Source organism: Phyllobates terribilis, unplaced genomic scaffold (assembly GCF_046119375.1).
Source record: "Phyllobates terribilis strain yellow unplaced genomic scaffold, ASM4611937v1 Scaffold_12__6_contigs__length_324123572, whole genome shotgun sequence".
Classification (NCBI taxonomy): domain Eukaryota; kingdom Metazoa; phylum Chordata; class Amphibia; order Anura; family Dendrobatidae; genus Phyllobates; species Phyllobates terribilis.
Genome location: NW_027362772.1, coordinates 323123801 through 323145934, shown reverse-complemented (window position 1 = coordinate 323145934; position 22134 = coordinate 323123801). Strand labels below are relative to the sequence as shown.

The 22134-nt window shown below is 45.1% G+C and overlaps 1 protein-coding gene across 11 annotated transcripts in view; it reads left to right on the top strand.

Moving 5' to 3' along the window:
- The window catches only part of NTM (neurotrimin), a 943285-nt gene that overhangs the window by 282485 nt on the left and 638666 nt on the right, over positions 1-22134 (top strand). Inside the window, exon 1 of one of the 11 annotated variants that reach the window (XM_073657484.1) lies at positions 15926-15995. The exons of the other annotated variants lie outside the window; for them this stretch is intronic. Coding sequence (XP_073513585.1) covers positions 15941-15995 — 55 coding nt within the window. The 5' untranslated portion in view covers positions 15926-15940. Of the gene's footprint in view, positions 1-15925; positions 15996-22134 lie in introns of those variants that run through there. 11 annotated transcript variants of the gene reach the window in all.

Genomic DNA, 22134 nt, shown 5'->3' with positions numbered 1-22134 from the left:
AATACAGGACAGCACTATACATAATAGAGGATACTATGTAATAAGAAACAGCTATACATTACAGGAGGAAGCTATAGAAAACGGGACGACGCTATATATAACAAGAGGTGACACTATATAATACAGGACAGCGCTATACATAATAGAGGATACTATGTAATAAGAAACGACACTATACATTACAGGAGGAAGCTATAGAAAACGGGACGACGCTATATGTAACAAGAGGTAACACTATATAATACAGGACAACGCTATGCATAATACTGGATAACAGTAAGAAGCAGTAAGAAACAGCGCTATACATCACAGGAGGAAGCTATAGAAAACGGGACGACGCTATATATAACAAGAGGTGACACTATATAATACAGGACAGCGCTATACATAATAGAGGATACTATGTAATAAGAAACAGCGCTATACATTACGGGAGGAAGCTATAGAAAACGGGACGACGCTATATATAACAAGAGTTGACACTATATAATACAGGACAGCGCTATACATAATAGAGGATACTATGTAATAAGAAACAGCGCTATACATTACGGGAGGAAGCTATAGAAAACGGGACGACGCTATATATAACAAGAGGTGACACTATATAATACAGGACAGCGCTATACATAATAGAGGATACTATGTAATAAGAAACAGCGCTATACATTACAGGAGGAAGCTATAGAAAACGGGACGACGCTATATATAACAAGAGGTGACACTATATAATACAGGACAGCGCTATACATAATAGAGGATACTATGTAATAAGAAACAGCGCTATACATTACAGGAGGAAGCTATAGAAAACGGGACGACGCTATATATAACAAGAGGTGACACTATATAATACAGGACAGCGTTATGCATAATAGAGGATACTATGTAATAAGAAACAGCGCTATACATTACAGGAGGAAGCTATAGAAAACGGGACGACGCTATATATAACAAGAGGTGACACTATATAATACAGGACAGCGCTATACATAATAGAGGATACTATGTAATAAGAAACAGCGCTATACATTACAGGAGGAAGCTATAGAAAACGGGACGACGCTATATATAACAAGAGGTGACACTATATAATACAGGACAGCGCTATACATAATAGAGGATACTATGTAATAAGAAACAGCGCTATACATTACAGGAGGAAGCTATAGAAAACGGGACGACGCTATATATAACAAGAGGTGACACTGTATAATACAGGACAGCGCTATACATAATAGAGGATACTATGTAATAAGAAACAGCGCTATACATTACGGGAGGAAGCTATATATAACAAGAGGTGACACGATATAATACAGGACAGCACTATACATAATAGAGGATACTATGTAATAAGAAACGACACTATACATTACAGGAGGAAGCTATAGAAAACGTGACGACGCTATATATAACAAGAGGTGACACTATATAATACAGGACAGCGTTATGCATAATAGAGGCTACTATGTAATAAGAAACAGCGCTATACATTACGGGAGGAAGCTATAGAAAACGGGACGACGCTATATATAACAAGAGGTGACACTATATAATACAGGACAACGCTATGCATAATAGAGGATACTATGTAATAAGAAACGGCGCTATACATTACAGGAGGAAGCTGTAGAAAACGGGACGACGCTATATATAACAAGAGGTGACACTATATAATACAGGACAGCGCTATACATAATAGAGGATACTATGTAATAAGAAATGGCGCTATACATTACATTAGGAAGCTATAGAAAACGGGACGACGCTATATATAACAAGAGGTGACACTGTATAATACAGCACAGCGCTATACATAATAGAGGATACTATGTAATAAGAAACAGCGCTATACATTACGGGAGGAAGCTATAGAAAACGGGACGACGCTATATATAACAAGAGGTGACACGATATAATACAGGACAGCGCTATACATAATAGAGGATACTATGTAATAAGAAACGACACTATACATTACAGGAGGAAGCTATAGAAAACGTGACGACGCTATATATAACAAGAGGTGACACTATATAATACAGGACAGCGTTATGCATAATAGAGGATAGTATGTAATAAGAAACAGCGCTATACATTACGGGAGGAAGCTATAGAAAATGGGACGACGCTATATATAACAAGAGGTGACACTATATAATACAGGACAACGCTATGCATAATAGAGGATACTATGTAATAAGAAACGGCGCTATACATTACAGGAGGAAGCTGTAGAAAACGGGACGACGCTATATATAACGAGGTGACACTATATAATACAGGACGGCGCTATACATAATAGAGGATACTATGTAATAAGAAATGGCGCTATACATCACAGGAGGAAGTTATAGAAAACGGGACGACGCTATATATAACAAGAGGTGACACTATATAATACAGGACAGCGTTATGCATAATAGAGGATACTATGTAATAAGAAACAGCGCTATACATTACGGGAGGAAGCTATAGAAAACGGGACGACGCTATATATAACAAGAGGTGACACTATATAATACAGGACAGCGCTATGCATAATAGAGGATACTATGTAATAAGAAACCGCTATACATTACAGGAGGAAGCTATAGAAAACGGGACGACGCTATATATAACAAGAGGTGACACTGTATAATGCAGGACAGCGCTATACATAATAGAGGATACTATGTAATAAGAAACGGCGCTATACATTACAGGAGGAAGCTATAGAAAACGGGACGACGCTATATATAACAAGAGGTGACACTGTATAATACAGGACAGCGCTATGCATAATAGAGGATACTATGTAATAAGGGTGCTATGCATAATGAGAGGACGCTATATAATACCGGACAATGCTATATATAATGAGTGGATGCTATATGATACAGGACGACGCTGTACACAATAGAGGATACTATGTACTAAGAAATGGCACTATGCATAACAAGAGGGCGCTATATACTACAGGATGACGCTATATATAATGATTGGGCGCTATATCATTCAGGATAATGCTATATATAATGAGAGGAAGTTTTATGATACAGGATGATGCTATACACAATAGAGGATACTATGTAATAAGAAACAGTTCTATACATAACGAGAGAACACTATATAATATGGGACAATGCTATATATAACAAGAGGGGACACTATATAATATGGGACAATGCTATATATAAAGAGAGGAGACACTATAATACAGGACGGCGCTATATGTAATAGAGGATACTATGTAATAAGAAACAGCGCTATACATACCGAGAAGGCTCTATATAACACAGGATGACGCTATATCTTACAGGACGAATCTATATATAACGAGAGGAGACGCTATATAATACAGGACGGCCCTATATATAATAGAGGATGCTATGTAATAAGAAATGGTGCTATACATAACGACAGGTCACTATAGTACAGGATGAAGCTATATATATCGAGAGATGACACTATATCATTGTCACGGGTGTGACAGAGGTGACAGTTGCCCTGCAGTAGGTTGCAGGAGATCTCTACGTTTGGCATTGCAGACAGTTTCTTCTCTGGAGCTTGAGGCCATGTGGTTATTTAGAGTACATCTAAAGCTAAACCATTTCCCCTGTATTGTCCACCCTTGTAGTCTATAGAGTTTAGTGGAGATCGACTAGATCTCATCTCCTTCCATCCCTAGCCTTAGCCGTACACCAGGGAGAGTAGGGCAAGACACTTGTGCGGTGATTGCTGAAGAGGCAATATAGGGGCAGTAGTTGAAACAGGGTGACACTAGACCAGACTAGGAGGTCTCCACTTCGCCCCTTTCCCTAGTGTTTGGGCTCTCTTTCCCTTTTCCCTCTGTGTTGCACTAGGTCTTCCCCACACCTGGCGTGACATTATAGCCGGCCGAGCACGTTTTGAAAAGGGAAATAAAAAAGGGAACTGACATTTTTTTTTGTGTGTGTTTTTGGGTGTGCACCTTTCTTTTTTCCTTTCTCCCTTGGTATGGTACTGTTGCAGAGCTCGCAGAGCAGTTCCACTGTCTGTCTCTGGAGGTGAACGACCTCCGCTGTGAGGTTCCGCAGCAGCATCAGCGGTTACAGGTCGCCAATATGGGGGTCTCTGCAGGAAGGCCTGTCCAGCCTGAACCCAAGGTTTCCCTTACGGAAAGGTTTTCAGGAGGTAGGGACAAGTTTTTTGTATTTAAGGAGGCCTGCAAACTGTGTTTTAAACTTTGTTCTTACTCCTCCGGTAATGAGGAGCAACGGGTTGGTATTGTGATCTCTCTACTGCAGGGAGGTCCTCAGTCGTGGGCGTTTTCTTTTCCACAGGATTCGGTTTGTCTCCAGTCCGTGGAGGGGTTTTCAGGGCTCTGGTCCTCATCTATGATGACCCTGACTGAGTCGCCTTGGCTGAGTCTCGGCTACGTCGCCTTCAGCAGGGGAATCGGTCAGTGGAGACGTACAGTTCTGAATTCGGTACATGGGCGACGGATTCCAAATGGAATGATTCAGCCCTTAGAAGTCAATTTTGTGAGGGTCTTACTGAAAGGTTGAAAGATGCCTGGGCTGTATATGAAACCCCTCAGTCCTTGAAGTCTGCCATGTCTTTGGCCATACGTCTTGATAGACGCCTTCCGGATAGACGGGTGAGACCACCTTCTCCGGGGCCTTCTTGCCAGGGCTTTGTACCTCTACCAGGGGAGCAGTCTGGGGTTGAGCCACTATTGGGGGAGGTGGAGGAACCCATGCAGTTTGGGGGTGTCTGTACATCATACATCTCCCCAGAGATTCGCAAGAAAAAAGGCTTTTCTTTTTTTGTGGGAAAAAGGGACACTTTGTTGGGACCTGTCCTTCAATTCCTAAACAAAAGGAGACTCGATTAACTTTCGGTAGTCTGGAGTTGGATACTCAAGTGGTGTATTTGTGGCCAAACTGCAGTTCCCACTTTGTCCTGACATCAGAGGTGGTGCTAGAGAGTGATACCGAAAAAAAATTCTGTGTTTGTTGACAGTGGAGCCGGAGTCAGCATGGTTGATGCTGAGTTTGTGAAAACTCATGGTCTTGCTTGCTGTGCTTTAGCTAAACCTATTCCCATCTTTGCCATTGACTCGGCTCCACTTGCACAGTAAGCATTTAGTCAGATTGTACATAATGTAAAGCTGAGGCTGGGGTCAGTTCATTGTGAAATAATCCCTTGCTATGTTCTGGACAATCTTCCCACTCCGATTGTCTTGGGTATACCTTGGCTTGTTAAACATAATCCGTCGGTGGATTGGCAAACCGGGGAGATTACTGCCATGAGAACTGTCTAGATATTTCCCTTGCTACTGTCTCTACGGAAATATTACCTGCTTTTCTGCCTGGTTTTGAGGAAGTTTTTTCTGAGAAGGGTGTCAGGATTTGCCTCCTCATCGTGCTTATGACTGTCCTATTAACCCCCGAAGATAAACTACCGAAGTCCAGACTGTATAATCTTTCTGGCCCTGAGAGACAAGGCATGAAGGATTTCATTGCGGAAAGTCTGGAGAGGGACATATCAGACCCTCATCGTCACCCGTGGCGGCAGGGTTCTTCTTTGTGAAGAAAAAAGATGGCGGTCTACGTCCCTGTTTAGATTTCCGGGAATTAAATCAAATTACCATTCATGATCCATACCCTCTTCCTCTGATTCCTGATTTGTTCAGGTTGTAGGAGCTAATGTGTTCTCCAAGTTGGATTTAAGGGGAGCCTACAACCTGGTTAGAATCAGAGAAGGACGAATGGAAAACAGCGTTCAATACCCCGGAAGGATATTTCGAGAGTCTGGTTATGCCTTTTGGTTTGACCAATGCACCTGCGGTATTCCAGCATTTCATAAATGACATTTTCCATCATTTGGTGGGGAGGTTTGTGGTGGTCTATCTGGATGATATTTTGGTTTACTTACCTGATTTTGAGACTTATCGGGGGCACGTTGAGCAGGTGCTCCAGATATTAAGGGATAACAAACTTTGTGCCAAACTAGAAAAATGTGTTTTCACTGTTCAGGAGGTGCAGTTTTTGGGGTACTTGTTGTCATCTTCAGGTTTTTGGATGGATCTGGAGAAGATCCGTGCAGTTCTTGATTGGGACCGTCCTGAGAACCTGAAGGCTCTACAATGTTTTCTGGGCTTTACTAATTTTTACAGGAAATTCATCCAAAATTACTCTTATTGTAAAACCCCTTACTGACATGACTAGGAAGTCTGATTTTTCCAAATGGTCGGATGCTTCTCTCCAGGCTTTTTCTTCTTTTAAAGGATCAGTCAACCCGATGTTTCCCAACCCTTTATTGTGGAGGTTGATGCGTCGGATGTCGGGGTTGGGGCTGTGTTGTCTCAGGGTTCATCCCCTGGTAAATGGCGTCTGTGCGCCTTCTTTTCTAAAAAATTGTCTTCGGTTGAAAGAAATTATGACGTGGGTAATAGGGAACTTTTGGCGATCAAATTGGCGTTCGAAGATTGGCGACATTGGTTGGAGGGAGCTGTCCATCCTATTACTGTTATTACTGACCATAAGAACCTGTCATATCTCCAGTCAGCTAAACGTCTCAACCCTAGGCAAGCCAGATGGTCCCTGTTTTTTACTAGGTACAATTTTGTTGTCACTTTTCATCATCGGGTCAAAAATGTCAAGGCTGATGCTTTGTCCCGGAGCTTCCCTGGTGGTGGTGACCATGAGAACCCTGCCCCGATATTACAGAAAGGGCGTAGTCATTTCGGCATTTTACCCTGAACTGGAGGGTGAGGTGTTGGAGGCTCAGGGGGACGCCCCTGCCCCCTGCCCTTCAGGAAAGTTATTTGTACCATTTGATCTGCGCCGCAAAGTAATCAAGGAACATCATAACTCTGTGCTTGCTGGGCATCAAGGTGGTAAGGCAACCGCGGACCTCCTCTCTCGTCGTTTTTGGTGGCCCGGGTTGCATCGGGATGTAATTGAACACGGTGCTGCTTGTACTATTTGTGCGCGTTCTAAGGTTTCGCACACCCGTCCGTCTGGTTCTCTTCTTCTGCTGCCTATCCCTTTTAGGCCATGGACACACTTGGTCATGGATTTTATTACTGACCTACCGGTTTCTGCAGACAAAACGGTGGTTTTGGTGGTTGTAGATAGGTTCAGTAAAATGGTTCACTTTGTTTCATTACCTGCACTTCCCAATCCCAAGACACTTGTTCACGTGTTCATAAATGAGATTGTGAAACTTCACGGGGTTCCCTCCGATGTGGTGTCAGATTGGGAGACCCAGTTTGTTTCCAAGTTCTGGAAGGCATTCTGTTCTCGACTGGGGGTGCAGCTGTCCTCTTCCTCTGCCTTCCGCCCTCATTCGAATGGTCAGACCGAGCGTGTCAGTCAGAACTTGGAGACATACCTCAGGTGTTTCGTCTCCGAAAAACAGGAGGATTGGGCACCCTACTTACCACTGGCAGAATTTGTCATTAATAATCATCGTCAAGAATCCACTGGCAGGTCACCGTTCTTCGGTGCATACGGTTATCACCCACAGTTTGGTACTTTCAGTGGGGGAGGAGATTCAGGAGTTCCTGAGGAGGAACGGTTTGCTTCATCGCTCTCCTCAGTATGGCAGGGTGTTCTGAGTAATTTAAAGATCATGGGAGACAGGTATAAACGTATGGCTGACAGAAAACGCTTGCCAGGTCCGGACCTGAATGTGAATGACTTTGTGTGGTTGTCTACCAGGAATATAAGTATGAAAGTTCCTTCTTGGAAGCTGGGACCTAGGTTTATTGGTCCCTATAAAATAACCGCCGTCATTAACCCAGCAGTGTTTCGTCTTGAACTTCCTCCGGCCCTTAACGTCCACAATGTGTTCCACAGGTCCTTACTCAAAAGGTATGTGGAACCTCTTGAGCTCTCACCTCTACCACCGCCCCCAGTAATGGTTGAAGGTTATCTGGAGTTCCAGATTTCAAGGATTGTAGATTCTCGTCTCCAACGTCGTTCTCTACAATACTTGGGGCACTGGAAGGGTTATGGTCCGGAGGAGAGGATGTGGGTTTCAGCGTCAGAGGAGAACGCTCCCAGATTGATTCGCTCATTCCACACCTCTTTTCCTGAGAAACCCGGTCCTGAGTGTCCAGAAGCCACTCGTAGTGGGGGGGGGGGTACTGTCACGGGTGTGTCACAGGTGACAGACAGTCGCCCTGCAGTGGGTTGCAGAAGATCTCTACGTTTGCCATTGCATACAGTTTCTTAGATAAGAGGCTGTCTTTAGGGCCAAGCAGCTACCTCTCTCTTGCTAATTAGCTCTCTGGCCTGGGTGTAGATATATCTGGTGTGTCTGAGAGGGAGTCGCCGGCTATATCCATTTCTACTTGTGAAGCTTAGAAGGAGCAGTACTTCGTCCTCTCTGGAACTTGAGGTTGTGTGCTTTTTTGGAGTTCATCTAAAGCTAAGCCATTTCCCCTGTTTTGTCCACCCTCGTTATTATCTCCTTCCATCCCTAGCCGTAGCCATACACCAGGGAGAGTAGGGTGAGGCATGCTTGCGGCGATTGGTGAGGAGGCAATCTAGGGATGCTAGTTGAGACAGGGTGACACTAGACCAGACTAGGAGGTCTCCACTTCCCTCCCTTTTCCTAGTGTCTGGGCTCCCTTTCCCCTCTGTGTTGCACTAAGTCTTCCCCACACCTTGCGTGACAATAATACAGGATGATGCTATATATAACAATAAGACACTATATAATACAGGATGGCACTATACATTGGGTGCTGAAAGTATTCAGACCCCTTTACATTTTTCACTCTTTCCTTCATTGCAGCCATTTGGTAAATTCTAAAAAGTTCATTTTTTCTCATTAAAGTCCACTCTGCACCCCATCTTGTCTGAAAAAAAAAACAGAAATGTAGATCTTTTTGCAAATTTATTAAAAAAAGAAAAGCTGAAATATCACCTGGTCATAAGTATTCGGACCCTTTGCTCAGTATTGAGTAGAAGCCCCCTTTTGAGCTAGTACAGCCATGAGTTTTCTTGGGAATGATGCAACCAGTTTTTCACACCTGGATTTGGGGATCCTCTGCCTTTCTTCCTTGCAGATCCTCTCCAGGTCCGTCAGGTTGGATGGTGAACGTTGGTGGACGGCCATTTTCAGGTCTCTCCAGAGATGCTCAGTTGGGTTTAGGTCAGGGCTCTGGCTGGGCCAGTCAAGAATTGTCACAGAGTTGTTCTGAAGTCACTCCTTTGTTATATTAGCTGTGTGCTTAGGGTCATTGTCTTGTTGGAAGGTGAAGCTTCAGCCAAGTCTGAGGTCCAGAGCACTCTGGAAGAGGTTTTCATCCAGGTTATCTCTGTACTTGGCCGCATTCATGTTTCCTTCAATTGCAGCCAGTCGTCCTGTCCCTACAGCTGAAAAACACCCCCATAGCATGATGCTGCCACCACCATGTTTCACTGTTGGGATTGTTTTGGGCAGGTGATGAGCAGTGCCTGGTTTTCTCCACACATACCGCTTAGAATTATCACCTAAAAGTTCTATCTTCGTCTCATCAGACCAGAGAATCTTATTTCTCATAGTCTGGGAGTCCTTCATGTGTTTTTGAGCAAACTCTATACAGGCTTTCATATGTCTTGCACTGAGGAAAGGCTTCCGTCGGGCCACTCTGCCATAAAGGCCCGACTGGTGGAGGGCTGCAGTGATAGTTGACTTTGTGGAACTTTCTCCCATCTCCCTACTGCATCTCTGGAGCTCAGCCACAGTGATCTTGGGGTTTTTCTTTACCTCTCCCACCAAGGCTCTTCTCCCACATTGCTCAGTTTGGCTGGACGGCCAGGTCTAGGAAGACTTCTGGTGCTCCCAAGCTAATTTCATTTAATGATTATGGAGGCCACTGTGCTCTTAGGAACCTTGAGTAATGCTGACATTCTTTTGTAACCTTGGCCAGATCTGTGCCTTGCCACAATTCTGTCTCTGAGCTCCTTGGGCAGTTCCTTTGAGCTCATGATTCTCATTTGGTCTGACATGCACTGTGAGCTGTGAGGTCTTATATAGACAGGTGTGTGCCTTTCCAAATCAAGTCCTATCAGTTTAGTTAAACACAGCTGGACTCCAATGAAGGAGTAGAACCATCTCAAGGAGGATCACAGGGAAATGGACAACATGTGACTGAAATATGAGTGTCTGAGCAAAGGGGCTTAATACTTATGACCATGTGATATTTTAGTTTTATGTTGTTTTTTTTATAAATTTGCAAAAATTTCTACATTTCTGTTTTTTTTTCAGTCAAGATGGGCTGCAGAGTGGACTTTAATGAGAAAGAAAAAGAACTTTTTAGAATTTACCTAATGGCTGCAATGAAACAAAGAGTGAAAAATTTAAAGGGGTCTGAATACTTTCTGTACCCACTGTATATAACGAGAGAACACTATATAATACGGTACCGCACAATATATAATGGGAGGACCCTATATAATACAGGACAGCGCTATATATAACGAGAGGGAACACTTTAATAAGGGACGGTGCTATATATAGCAGGACTCTATATAGTACAGGATGGCGCTATATATAGCGAGACTGCGCTATATCATACAGGAAGACACTATATATAACGAGAGGGGACACTTCACAATACAAGACGACGTTATATATAACAAGAGGAAACTATATAATACGGGACGGTGCTATATATATAACAAGAGAACATTATATAATATGGGACGGCGCAATATATAACGAGAGGACACTATAGTACAGGACAGCGCTATATATAACGACGGGACACTATAATAAGGGACGGCTCTATATATAACAGGATGCTGTATAATATGGACGGCATTATATATAAAGAGGACACTATATAATGCGCAACAGCGCTATATATAACAAGTGTACACTATAATATGGGATGAAGTTATATGTAACGTGACACTTTATAATAAAGGACGGCGCTATATTTAGCAAGAGGACACCATATAATGCGGGACGATGCTATATAATATGGGATGAAGCTATATATAACAGGGGACGCTATATAATATAGGACGGGGCTGTATATAACGGTAGGTGACACTTGATATATATAACACCGTCCTGTATTATAAAGAGGAAAACTATATAATATGCAACAGCGCTATATATAACAATGGGACACTATAATATGGGATGAAGCTATATATAACGGGACGCTATATAACACATGACGAAGCTATATATAACACGGGACGCTATATAATACAGGACGACGCTATATATAACAAGAGGACACTATATAATACAGGATGCCACTATATATAACAGGAGGACACTATAATACGGGACGATGCTATGTATAACCAGAAGACACTATATAATACGGGATGGTGCTATATGTATAACAGGACACTATATAATACAAGACGGCGCTCTATATAACGAGAGGGGACACTATATAGTACAGGACGGTACTATATATAATAGGCAGACTATATAATACGGGATGGTGCTATATATAACGGGACGCTATATATAACGAGAGGGGACCCTATATAATACAGGACAGCGCTATATATAACAAGAGGGGACACTAGATAATACAGGATAACGCTATATATAACAAGCAGACACTATATAATACGGGATGATGCTATATATAACAAGAAGACACCAAATAATACGGGACAGCGCTATATAACAAGAGGACACTATATAATACAGGATGATGCTATAACAAGAGGACACTATAATATGGGATGGAGCTATATATAACAAGGGACACTATGTAATACAGGACAGCACTATACATAACTTGAGGAAGCTATATAATATGGGATGACACTATTTATAACAAGAGGGGACACTGTATAATATTGGATGGTGCTATATATAACGAGAGGAGACACTATATAATACAGGACAACACTACAGTATAACAAGAGGGGAAACTATAATATGGGATGGCACTATATATAATGAGAGGGGACACTATATATATGAGGTGTCACCTCATGCCGATCTCCTGCTCTGACAGTGTCGTGGAGTGCTATACTGAGCTCCCTGTCCTGGTGTCACCACGTCATGCCGATCTCCTGCTCTGACAGTGTCGTGGAATTCAGTACTGAGCTCCCTGTTCTGATATCACCTCCTCATGATGATCTCCCGCTCCGGCAGTGTCGTGGAGTGCTGTACTGAGCTCCCTGTTCTGGTGTCACCACCTCATGACGATCTCCTGCTCTGACAGTGTTGTGGAGTGCTGTACTGAACTCCCTATCCTGGTGTCACCATCTCATGCCTATCTCCTGCTCTGACAGTGTCATGGAGTTCAGTACTGAGCTCCCTGTTCTGGTGTCACCTCCTCATGACGATCTCCCACTCCAGCAGTGTCGTGGAGTGCTGTACTGAGCTCCCTGTCCTGGTGTCACCTCCTCATGATGATCTCCCGCTCTCAGTGTCGTGGAGTGCTGTACTGAGCTCCCTGTCCTGGTGTCACCTCCTCATGACAATCTCCCGCTCCTGCAGTGTTGTGAAGTTCAGTACTGAGCTCCCTGTCCTGGTGTCACCACCTCATGACGATGTGCTGTTCCAGCAGTGTCGTGGAGTTCCTTACTGAGCTCCCTGTCCTGGTGTCACCACATCATGCTGATCTCCTGCTCTGACAGTGTCGTGGAGTTCAGTACTGAGCTCCCTGTCCTGGTGTTACCACCTCATGACGATCTCCCGCTCCAGCAGGGTCGTGGAGTTCAGTACTGAGCTCCCTGTCCTGGTGTCCCCTCCTCATGATGATCTCCCACTCCGGCAGTGTCGTGGAGTTCAGTACTGAGCTCCCTGCCCTAGAGTTACCACCTCATGGCGATCTCCCACTCCAGCAGTGTCGTGGAGTTCAGTACTGAGCTCCCTGTCCTGGTGCCACCACCTCATGACGATCTCCCACTCCGGCAGTGTTGTGGAGTTCAGTACTGAGCTCCCTGTCCTGGTGTCACCTCCTCATGACGATCTCCCACTCCGGAAGTGTTGTGGAGTTCAGTACTGTGCTCCCTGTCCTGGTGTCACCTCCTCATGACGATCTCCCACTCCGGCAGTGTCGTGGAGTTCAGTACTGAGCTCCCTGTCCTGGTGTCACCTCCTCATGACGATCTCCCTCTCCGGCAGTGTCGTGGAGTGCTGTACTGAGCTCCCTGTCCTGGTGCCACCACCTCATGACGATCTCCCACTCCGACAGTGTCGTGGAGTTCAGTACTGAGCTCCCTGTCCTGGTGTCACCTCCTCATGACGATGTCCTGTTCCAGCAGTGTCGTGGAGTTCAGTACTGAGCTCCCTGTCCTGGTGCCACCACCTCATGATGATCTCCCGCTCCGGCAGTGTTGTGGAGTTCAGTACTGAGCTCCCTGTCCAGGTGCCACCACCTCATGACGATCTCCCACTCCGGCAGTGTCGTGGAGTTCAGCACTGAGCTCCCTGTCCTGGTGTCACCACCTCATGACGATCTCCGGCAGTGTGGTGGAGTTCAGTACTGAGCTCCCTGTCCTGGTGTAACCTCCTCATGACGATCTCCCACTCCGGCAGTGTCGTGGAGTTCAGTACTGAGCTCCCTGTCCTGGTGTCATCTCGTGACGTTGTCCTGTTCCAGCAGTGTCGTGGAGTTCAGTACTGAGCTCCCTGTCCTGGTGCCACCACCTCATGACGATCTCCCGCTTCGGCAGTGTCATGGAGTTCAGTACTGAGCTCCCTGTCCAGGTGTCACCTCCTCATGACGATCTCCCACTCCGGCAGTGTCGTGGAGTTCAGTACTGAGCTCCCTGTCCTGGTGTCACCTCCTCATGACGATCTCCCACTCCGGCAGTGTCGTGGAGTGCTGTACTGAGCTCCCTGTCCTGGTGTCACCTCCTCATGACGATCTCCCACTCCGGAAGTGTTGTGGAGTTCAGTACTGTGCTCCCTGTCCTGGTGTCACCACCTCATGACGATCTCCCACTCCGGCAGTGTTGTGGAGTTCAGTACTAAGCTCCCTGTCCTGGTGTCACCTCCTCATGACGATCTCCCACTCCGGCAGTGTCGTGGAGTTCAGTACTGAGCTCCCTGTCCTGGTGTCACCTCCTCATGACGATCTCCCTCTCCGGCAGTGTCGTGGAGTGCTGTACTGAGCTCCCTGTCCTGGTGCCACCACCTCATGACGATCTCCCACTCCGACAGTGTCGTGGAGTTCAGTACTGAGCTCCCTGTCCTGGTGTCACCTCCTCATGACGATGTCCTGTTCCAGCAGTGTCGTGGAGTTCAGTACTGAGCTCCCTGTCCTGGTGCCACCACCTCATGATGATCTCCCGCTCCGGCAGTGTTGTGGAGTTCAGTACTGAGCTCCCTGTCCAGGTGCCACCACCTCATGACGATCTCCCACTCCGGCAGTGTCGTGGAGTTCAGCACTGAGCTCCCTGTCCTGGTGTCACCACCTCATGACGATCTCCGGCAGTGTGGTGGAGTTCAGTACTGAGCTCCCTGTCCTGGTGTAACCTCCTCATGACGATCTCCCACTCCGGCAGTGTCGTGGAGTTCAGTACTGAGCTCCCTGTCCTGGTGTCATCTCGTGACGTTGTCCTGTTCCAGCAGTGTCGTGGAGTTCAGTACTGAGCTCCCTGTCCTGGTGCCACCACCTCATGACGATCTCCCGCTTCGGCAGTGTCATGGAGTTCAGTACTGAGCTCCCTGTCCAGGTGTCACCTCCTCATGACGATCTCCCACTCCGGCAGTGTCGTGGAGTTCAGTACTGAGCTCCCTGTCCTGGTGTCACCTCCTCATGACGATCTCCCACTCCGGCAGTGTCGTGGAGTGCTGTACTGAGCTCCCTGTCCTGGTGTCACCTCCTCATGACGATCTCCCGCTCCGGCAGTGTCGTGGAGTTCAGTACTGAGCTCCCTGTCCTGGTGTCACCTCCTCATGACGATCTCGCACTCCGGCAGTGTCGTGGAGTTCAGTACTGAGCTCCCTGTCCTGGTGTCACCTCCTCATGATGATCTCCCACTCCGGCAGTGTCGTGGAGTTCAGTACTGAGCTCCCTGTCCTGGTGTCACCTCCTCATGACGATCTCCTACTCCGGCTGTGTCGTGGAGTTCAGTGCTGAGCTCCCTGTCCTGGTGTCACCTCCTCGTGACGATCTCCCACTCCGGCAGTGTCGTGGAGTTCAGTACTGAGCTCCCCGTCCCTTGCTGAACTCTTCCTCTGCTGAAGGTTCTGATCTGTTATTTTTTCATCATCCTTTAGGAGGATTTAATCTGTAAAAGTCAGAAGTGATTAAGAAGACATTAGAGGTGACGGAAGCTACGGTGTGGGAGCCGAGTCCGCCTCATGGCGGGAGGTGGTTCACTTCACTGACTGTAATATAGCGCAGAGATGGGCTGATTATCCGGCAGCTGGAGTGTCGCTGCACCACTCGTCTCTGCTGTGCCAGTCATTTGTCGGGGCCGGTTATCAGTTTTTGCTTTAATTTTCTGCAGTGGTGAAGCGATGCTCTGCAGACAATCATGTGTAGCGATGACCTGCCTGCTGTTTGCTCATGAATGCTGTCCCTCTATAGATTGATGCTCTGCGGGGTCGGCAAGGAATAATTGCCACCTTGAGTAAAAACAAGAAAAAGCCTGCGTGATTAAGAAGTTTGTAGAGAGTGGGCCTTTGATATTTACGGGTATTTCATCCCTTCACGTCCCCTTCATCCGTCCTCTGTAAGTTCTCTGTTCCTGTTCTCCTTGATCTTATCAGTAAATGTGGCTTCCAGAAGCCGATCGGCCAAGGACGCAGGGAAGTGACCTCTCCAGAGCTGGAGGGACTGGCGGCTGACGGGAATGAGGGCTGCAAGGGTTAAACTCCAATGGGCCCCAATGTTTGATACCCCCCACGTGTGCACTAGACGCCATGGTTCTTGCCTTCTGCTCACCCATCTCTCTTTCTCTCCCTAGGTAAGTGGCCGCCGGTTCACGTCTTCACTGCTGCTTCCCGATGCTAAAAGTGGGATACTGCAAAGTGTATGGATGAAAGAATGTGCATGCCTCTAGGGAAAGCGAGGCGATGGGGGGCTGCAGGTACGTGCCCCGCTATTATCCCCCGGTGCCAGTCACTGCAAAGAATCCGACACCTGGAATGTCACCTAAAGATAAGTGAATATAGCAAATGCCATCTGCAACTTACACAATATACCTCTGATGTGACGTACAGTAGTGTTCAAAATAATAGCAGTTTAATGTGACTGCCCAGATTAATCAGTGCTTTGGTATAAATTATATCACCACATGTTTAACAATTTACCAGTTGGTGCCGTAGATTGTAAGAAAACCACCAGACTCCGCATTCATGATCTGCAGGTTTCTGACTCTGTGTATCTGAATAATTAATTGTACGGGGGGTGTTCAATATAATAGCAGTTTGGAGGTCAATCAGTGCGGTCAATCATTCTGTGAAGAAACAGGTGGGAATCAGGGGGCCCTTATATAAGGGTGAAGCTGGCACATGTTGTACATGCATTTCTCCTTGAAAGCCTGAGAAATATGGGTCGTTCCAGACATTGTTCAGAAGAACAGCGGACTTTGATTAAACAGTTGATTGGAGAGGGTAAAACTTATAAAGAAGTGCAGACAATGATAGGCTTCAGATAAAATGATCTCCAATGCTTTATAATGGAAAGCAAAACCAGAGAGACGTGGAAGAAAACTGAAGACTACTATTCGAATGGATGGAAGAATAGCCAGAATGGCAAAGGCTCAGCCAATGATCAGCTCCAGGATGATCACAGACAGTCTCCAGTTACCTGTGAGGACTGTGACAGTTAGAAGACGCCTGTTTGAATCTAATCTCTTACAATGGAGTCCCCGCAAAGTCCCACTGTTAAAAAAAAAAACATGTACTGAAGCGGATACAATTTGCAAAACAACACATCAACTGGCCTAAAGAGTAATGGAGAAACATTTTGTGGACTGTTGAAAGTAAAATTGTTCTTTTTGGGTCCAAGCACCACAGACAGTTCGTCAGACGACCCCCAAACTCTGCATTCAGCCACAGTACACTCTGAAGACAGTGAAGCATGGTGGAAGCATCATGATATGGGCATGTTTCTCTTACTATGGTGCCGGACCTATTTACCGCATACCAGGGATCATGGACCATTTTGCTGATATTAAAATACTTGAAGAGGTCATATTGCCTTACCTTGAGGATATGCCCTTGAAATGGGAGTTAAAACAAGAAAATGACCCTAAACACATCAGTAAACGAGCAAAATCTTGGTTCCAGTCCAACAAAATTGAGGTTATGGAGCGGCCAGCCCAATTCCCGGACCATAATCCGATAGAACACTTGTGGGGGGACATCAAAAATGCCGTTTCTGAGGCAAAGCCAAAAAATGGCAAAAAATTGTGTGATGTAGTGAAAGCCTCCTGGGCAGGAATAACAGCTGACAGGGGCCAGAAGTTGGTTGACTCTATGCAACATAGATGTGAAGCAGTTCTAAAAAACTGTGGGCAATAACTAAATATTAGGTTAGTGATTCACAGGAATGCTGAAGCCTCAAAAAAAAAGAAGAGACATATTGTGAGTTTGTAAGGACAAATGCAGACACTACTGTTTTATAGAACAGAACAATGTTCATTTTCTGTTAATTTTTAACGACTTTACAGAAAATATCTAGATTTCTCTTCTTGAATTAGAAAACAGTGAGCAATGTTCCCAATGCTGGAAATAACAACTAGGAGAAAGATTTTGTGATAACTCATGTTTGTGAACGCACTGCTATTATTTTGAACACTATTGTAGATATCTATATGTGTGTTCCATATGTAACGCCGGCGGAGAGGGGCCGTGCCCCGTGTGTAACGCCGGCGGAGAGGGGCCGTGCCCAGTGTGTAACGCCGGCGGAGAGGGGCCGTGCCCAGTGTGTAATGCCGGCGGAGAGGGGCCGTGCCCAGTGGGTAACGCCGGCAGAGAGAGGCCATGCCCAGTGTGTAACGCCGGCAGAGAGGGGCCGTGCCCAGTGTGTAACGCCGGCAGAGAGGGGCCGTGCCCCGTGTGTAATGCCGGCGGAGAGGGGCCGTGCCCCGTGTGTAACGCCGGCAGAGAGGGGCCGTGCCCCGTGTATAACGCCGGCAGAGAGGGGCCGTGCCCCGTGTGTAACGCCGGCAGAGAGGGGCCGTGCCCCGTGTATAACGCCGGCAGAGAGGGGCCGTGCCCCGTGTGTAACGCCGGCAGAGAGAGGGGCCGTGCCCCGAGTGTAACGCCGGCAGAGAGGGGCCGTGCCCCGTGTGTAACGCCGGCAGAGAGAGGGTCCGTGCCCCGTGTGTAACGCCGGCAGAGAGGGGCCGTGCCCCGTGTGTAACGCCAGCAGAGAGGGGCCGTGCCCTATATGTAACGCCATCAGAGAGGGGCCGTGCCCCATGTGTAACGCCGGCAGAGATCACACAGGGACAGAGTTATTGTTCTCTTTTGGTAAAGCAAGGACACCCCCACTTGTCACTGATATAACTGGACACTGACAGAAGTGAATTTCCTAAATATCAGAAGCTTTTTTGGTTCAACAGAAAAAAAAGAAAAAAACTCCTACGAATGTAGTGGATAAAAATGACGGTTCCCTGAACTTAAAGGAGCCGCCCGCTAGTTGTTCATTCATTAAATGTCTTAATATCCTCGCCTGCCGCCATCTCTCCGGGATCCAGTGCCGCTCCTCTTCTCCGGGATCCAGCGCCGCTCCTCTTCTCCGGGATCCAGCGCCGCTCCTCTTCTCCGGGATCCAGCGCCGCTCCTCTTCTCCGGGATCCAGCGCCGCTCCTCTTCTCCGGGATCCAGTGCCGCTCCTCTTCTCCGGGATCCAGCGCCGCTCCTCTTCTCCGGGATCCAGCGCTGCTCCTCTTCTCCGGGATCCAGCGCCGCTCCTCTTCAGTGACGTCACTGCTCTAACTTTATGCGTGAGCCGGACGTCTCTTACAATGGAGGTCTATGTCAGAACGAGACTCCATAGATTTACATTGTAAGAGACGTCTCAGGTCACGTGTAGAAAGAGAAGAGCGGTGACGTCACTGAAGAGGAGCGGCGCTGGATCCCGGAGAAGAGGAGCGGCGCTGGATCCCGGAGAAGAGGAGCGGCGCTGGATCCCGGAGAAGAGGAGCGGCGCTGGATCCCGGAGAAGAGGAGTGGCGCTGGATCCCGGAGACTTTAATGCAAGTATAATAACTGTAGATAGGAGTTGTACATATGTTGTAATCTGCCATGATACTGGGTGGCGCGACGCGGTGTTAATGCCATGGTGGCTGCTGCGCAGCACAAGCGTGGTGGAGATAAACCATTGGACTGCTGGGACTTGTGTCTGCTCAGCTTCATCTGTTCTCATTCTGCCAGATCATTAGATAATTGTAATTAGGGCTTTAATGGAGATGGCTGCTCCAACCTGTATATACAGGCGCATCTCACAAAATTAGAATATCATCAAAAAGTGTGTAATGACTCTATATAATAGATCCCTCTGTGTGTAATGACTCTATATAATAGATCCCTCTGTGTGTAACGACTCTATATAATAGATCCCTCTGTGTGTAATGATTCTATATAATAGATCCCTCTGTGTGTAATGACTCTATAAAATAGATCCCTCTGTGTGTAATGACTCTATATAATAGATCCCTGTGTGTAATGACTCTATATAATAGATCCCTCTGTGTGTAATGACTCTATAGAATAGATCCCTCTGTGTGTAATGACTCTATACAATAGATCCCTCTGTGTGTAATGACTCTATATAATAGATCCCTCTGTGTGTAATGACTCTATATAATAGATCCCTCTGCGTGTAATGACTCTATATAATAGATCCCTCAGTTTGTAATGACTCTATATAATAGATCCCTCTGTGTGAAATGACTCTATATAATAGATCCCTCTGTGTGTAATGACTCTATATAGTAGATTACTCTGTGTGTAATGACTCTATAATAGATCCCTCTGTGTGTAATGACTCTATATAATAGATCCCTCTGTGTGTAATGACTCTATATAATAGATCCCTCTGTGTGTAATGACTCTATATAATAGATCCCTCTGTGTGTAATGACTCTATATAATAGATCCTTCTGCGTGTAATGACTCTATATAATAGATCCCTCAGCTTGTAATGACTCTATATAATAGATCCCTCTGTGTGTAATGACTCTATATAATAGATCCCTCTGTGTGTAATGACTCTATATAATAGATCCCTCTGTGTGTAATGACTCTATATAATAGATCCCTCAGCTTGTAATGACTCTATATAATAGATCCCTCTGTGTGTAATGACTCTATATAATAGATTACTCTGTGTGTAATGACTCTATGCAATAGATCCCTCTGTGTGTAATGACTCTATATAATAGATCCCTCTGTGTGTAATGACTCTATACAATAGATCCCTCTGTGTGTAATGACTCTATATAATAGATCCCTCTGTGTGTAATGACTCTATATAATAGATCCCTCTGTGTGTAATGACTCTATACAATAGATCCCTCTGTGTGTAATGACTCTATATAATAGATCCCTCTGTGTGTAATGACTCTATATAATAGATCCCTCTGTGTGTAATGACTCTATACAATAGATCCCTCTGTGTGTAATGACTCTATATAATAGATCGCTCTGTGGGTAATGACTCTATATAATAGATCGCTCTGTGTGTAATGTCTCTATATAATAGATCCCTCTGTGTGTAATGACTCTATATAATAGATCCCTCTGTGTGTAATGACTCTATATAATAGATCCCTCTGTGTGTAATGACTCTATACAATAGATCCCTCTGTGTGTAATGACTCTATATAATAGATCGCTCTGTGGGTAATGACTCTATATAATAGATCCCTCTGTGTGTAATGACTCTATACAATAGATCCCTCTGTGTGTAATGACTCTATATAATAGATCGCTCTGTGTGTAATGACTCTATATAATAGATCGCTCTGTGTGTAATGTCTCTATATAATAGATCCCTCTGTGTGTAATGACTCTATACAATAGATCCCTCTGTGTGTAATGACTCTATATAATAGATCGCTCTGTGTGTAATGACTCTATATAATAGATCCCTCTGTGTGTAATGACTCTATATAATAGATCCCTCTGTGTGTAATGACTCTATACAATAGATCCCTCTGTGTGTAATGACTCTATATAATAGATCCCTCTGTGTGTAATGACTCTATATAATAGATCCCTCTGTGTGTAATGACCCTATATAATAGATCCCTCTGTGTGTAATGACTCTATATAATAGATCCCTCTGTGTGTAATGACTCTATACAATAGATCCCTCTGTGTGTAATGACTCTATATAATAGATCGCTCTGTGTGTAATGACTCTATATAATAGATCCCTCTGTGTGTAATGACTCTATATAATAGATCCCTCTGTGTGTAATGACTCTATACAATAGATCCCTCTGTGTGTAATGACTCTATATAATAGATCCCTCTGTGTGTAATGACTCTATATAATAGATCCCTCTGTGTGTAATGACCCTATATAATAGATCCCTCTGTGTGTAATGACTCTATATAATAGATCACTCTGTAATGACTATATAATAGATCCCTCTGTGTGTAATGACTCTATACAATAGATCCCTCTGTGTGTAATGACTCTATATAATAGATCCCTCTGTGTGTAATGACTCTATATAATAGATCACTCTGTAATGACTATATAATAGATCACTCTGTGTGTAATGACTCTATACAATAGATCCCTCTGTGTGTAATGACTCTATATAATAGATCGCTCTGTGTGTAATGACTCTATATAATAGATCCCTCTGTGTGTAATGACTCTATATAATAGATCCCTGTCTGTAATGACTCTATATAATAGATCCCTCTGTGTGTAACGACTCTATATAATAGATCCCTCTGTCTGTAATGACTATATAATAGATCCCTCTGTGTGTAATGACTCTATATAATAGATCCCTCTGTCTGTAATGACTCTATATAATAGATCCCTCTGTGTGTAATGACTCTATAAAATAGATCCCTCTGTGTGTAATGACTCTATATAATAGATCCCTGTGTGTAATGACTCTATATAATAGATCCCTCTGTGTGTAATGACTCTATAGAATAGATCCCTCTGTGTGTAATGACTCTATATAATAGATCCCTCTGTGTGTAATGACTCTATATAATAGATCCCTCTGTGTGTAATGACTCTAT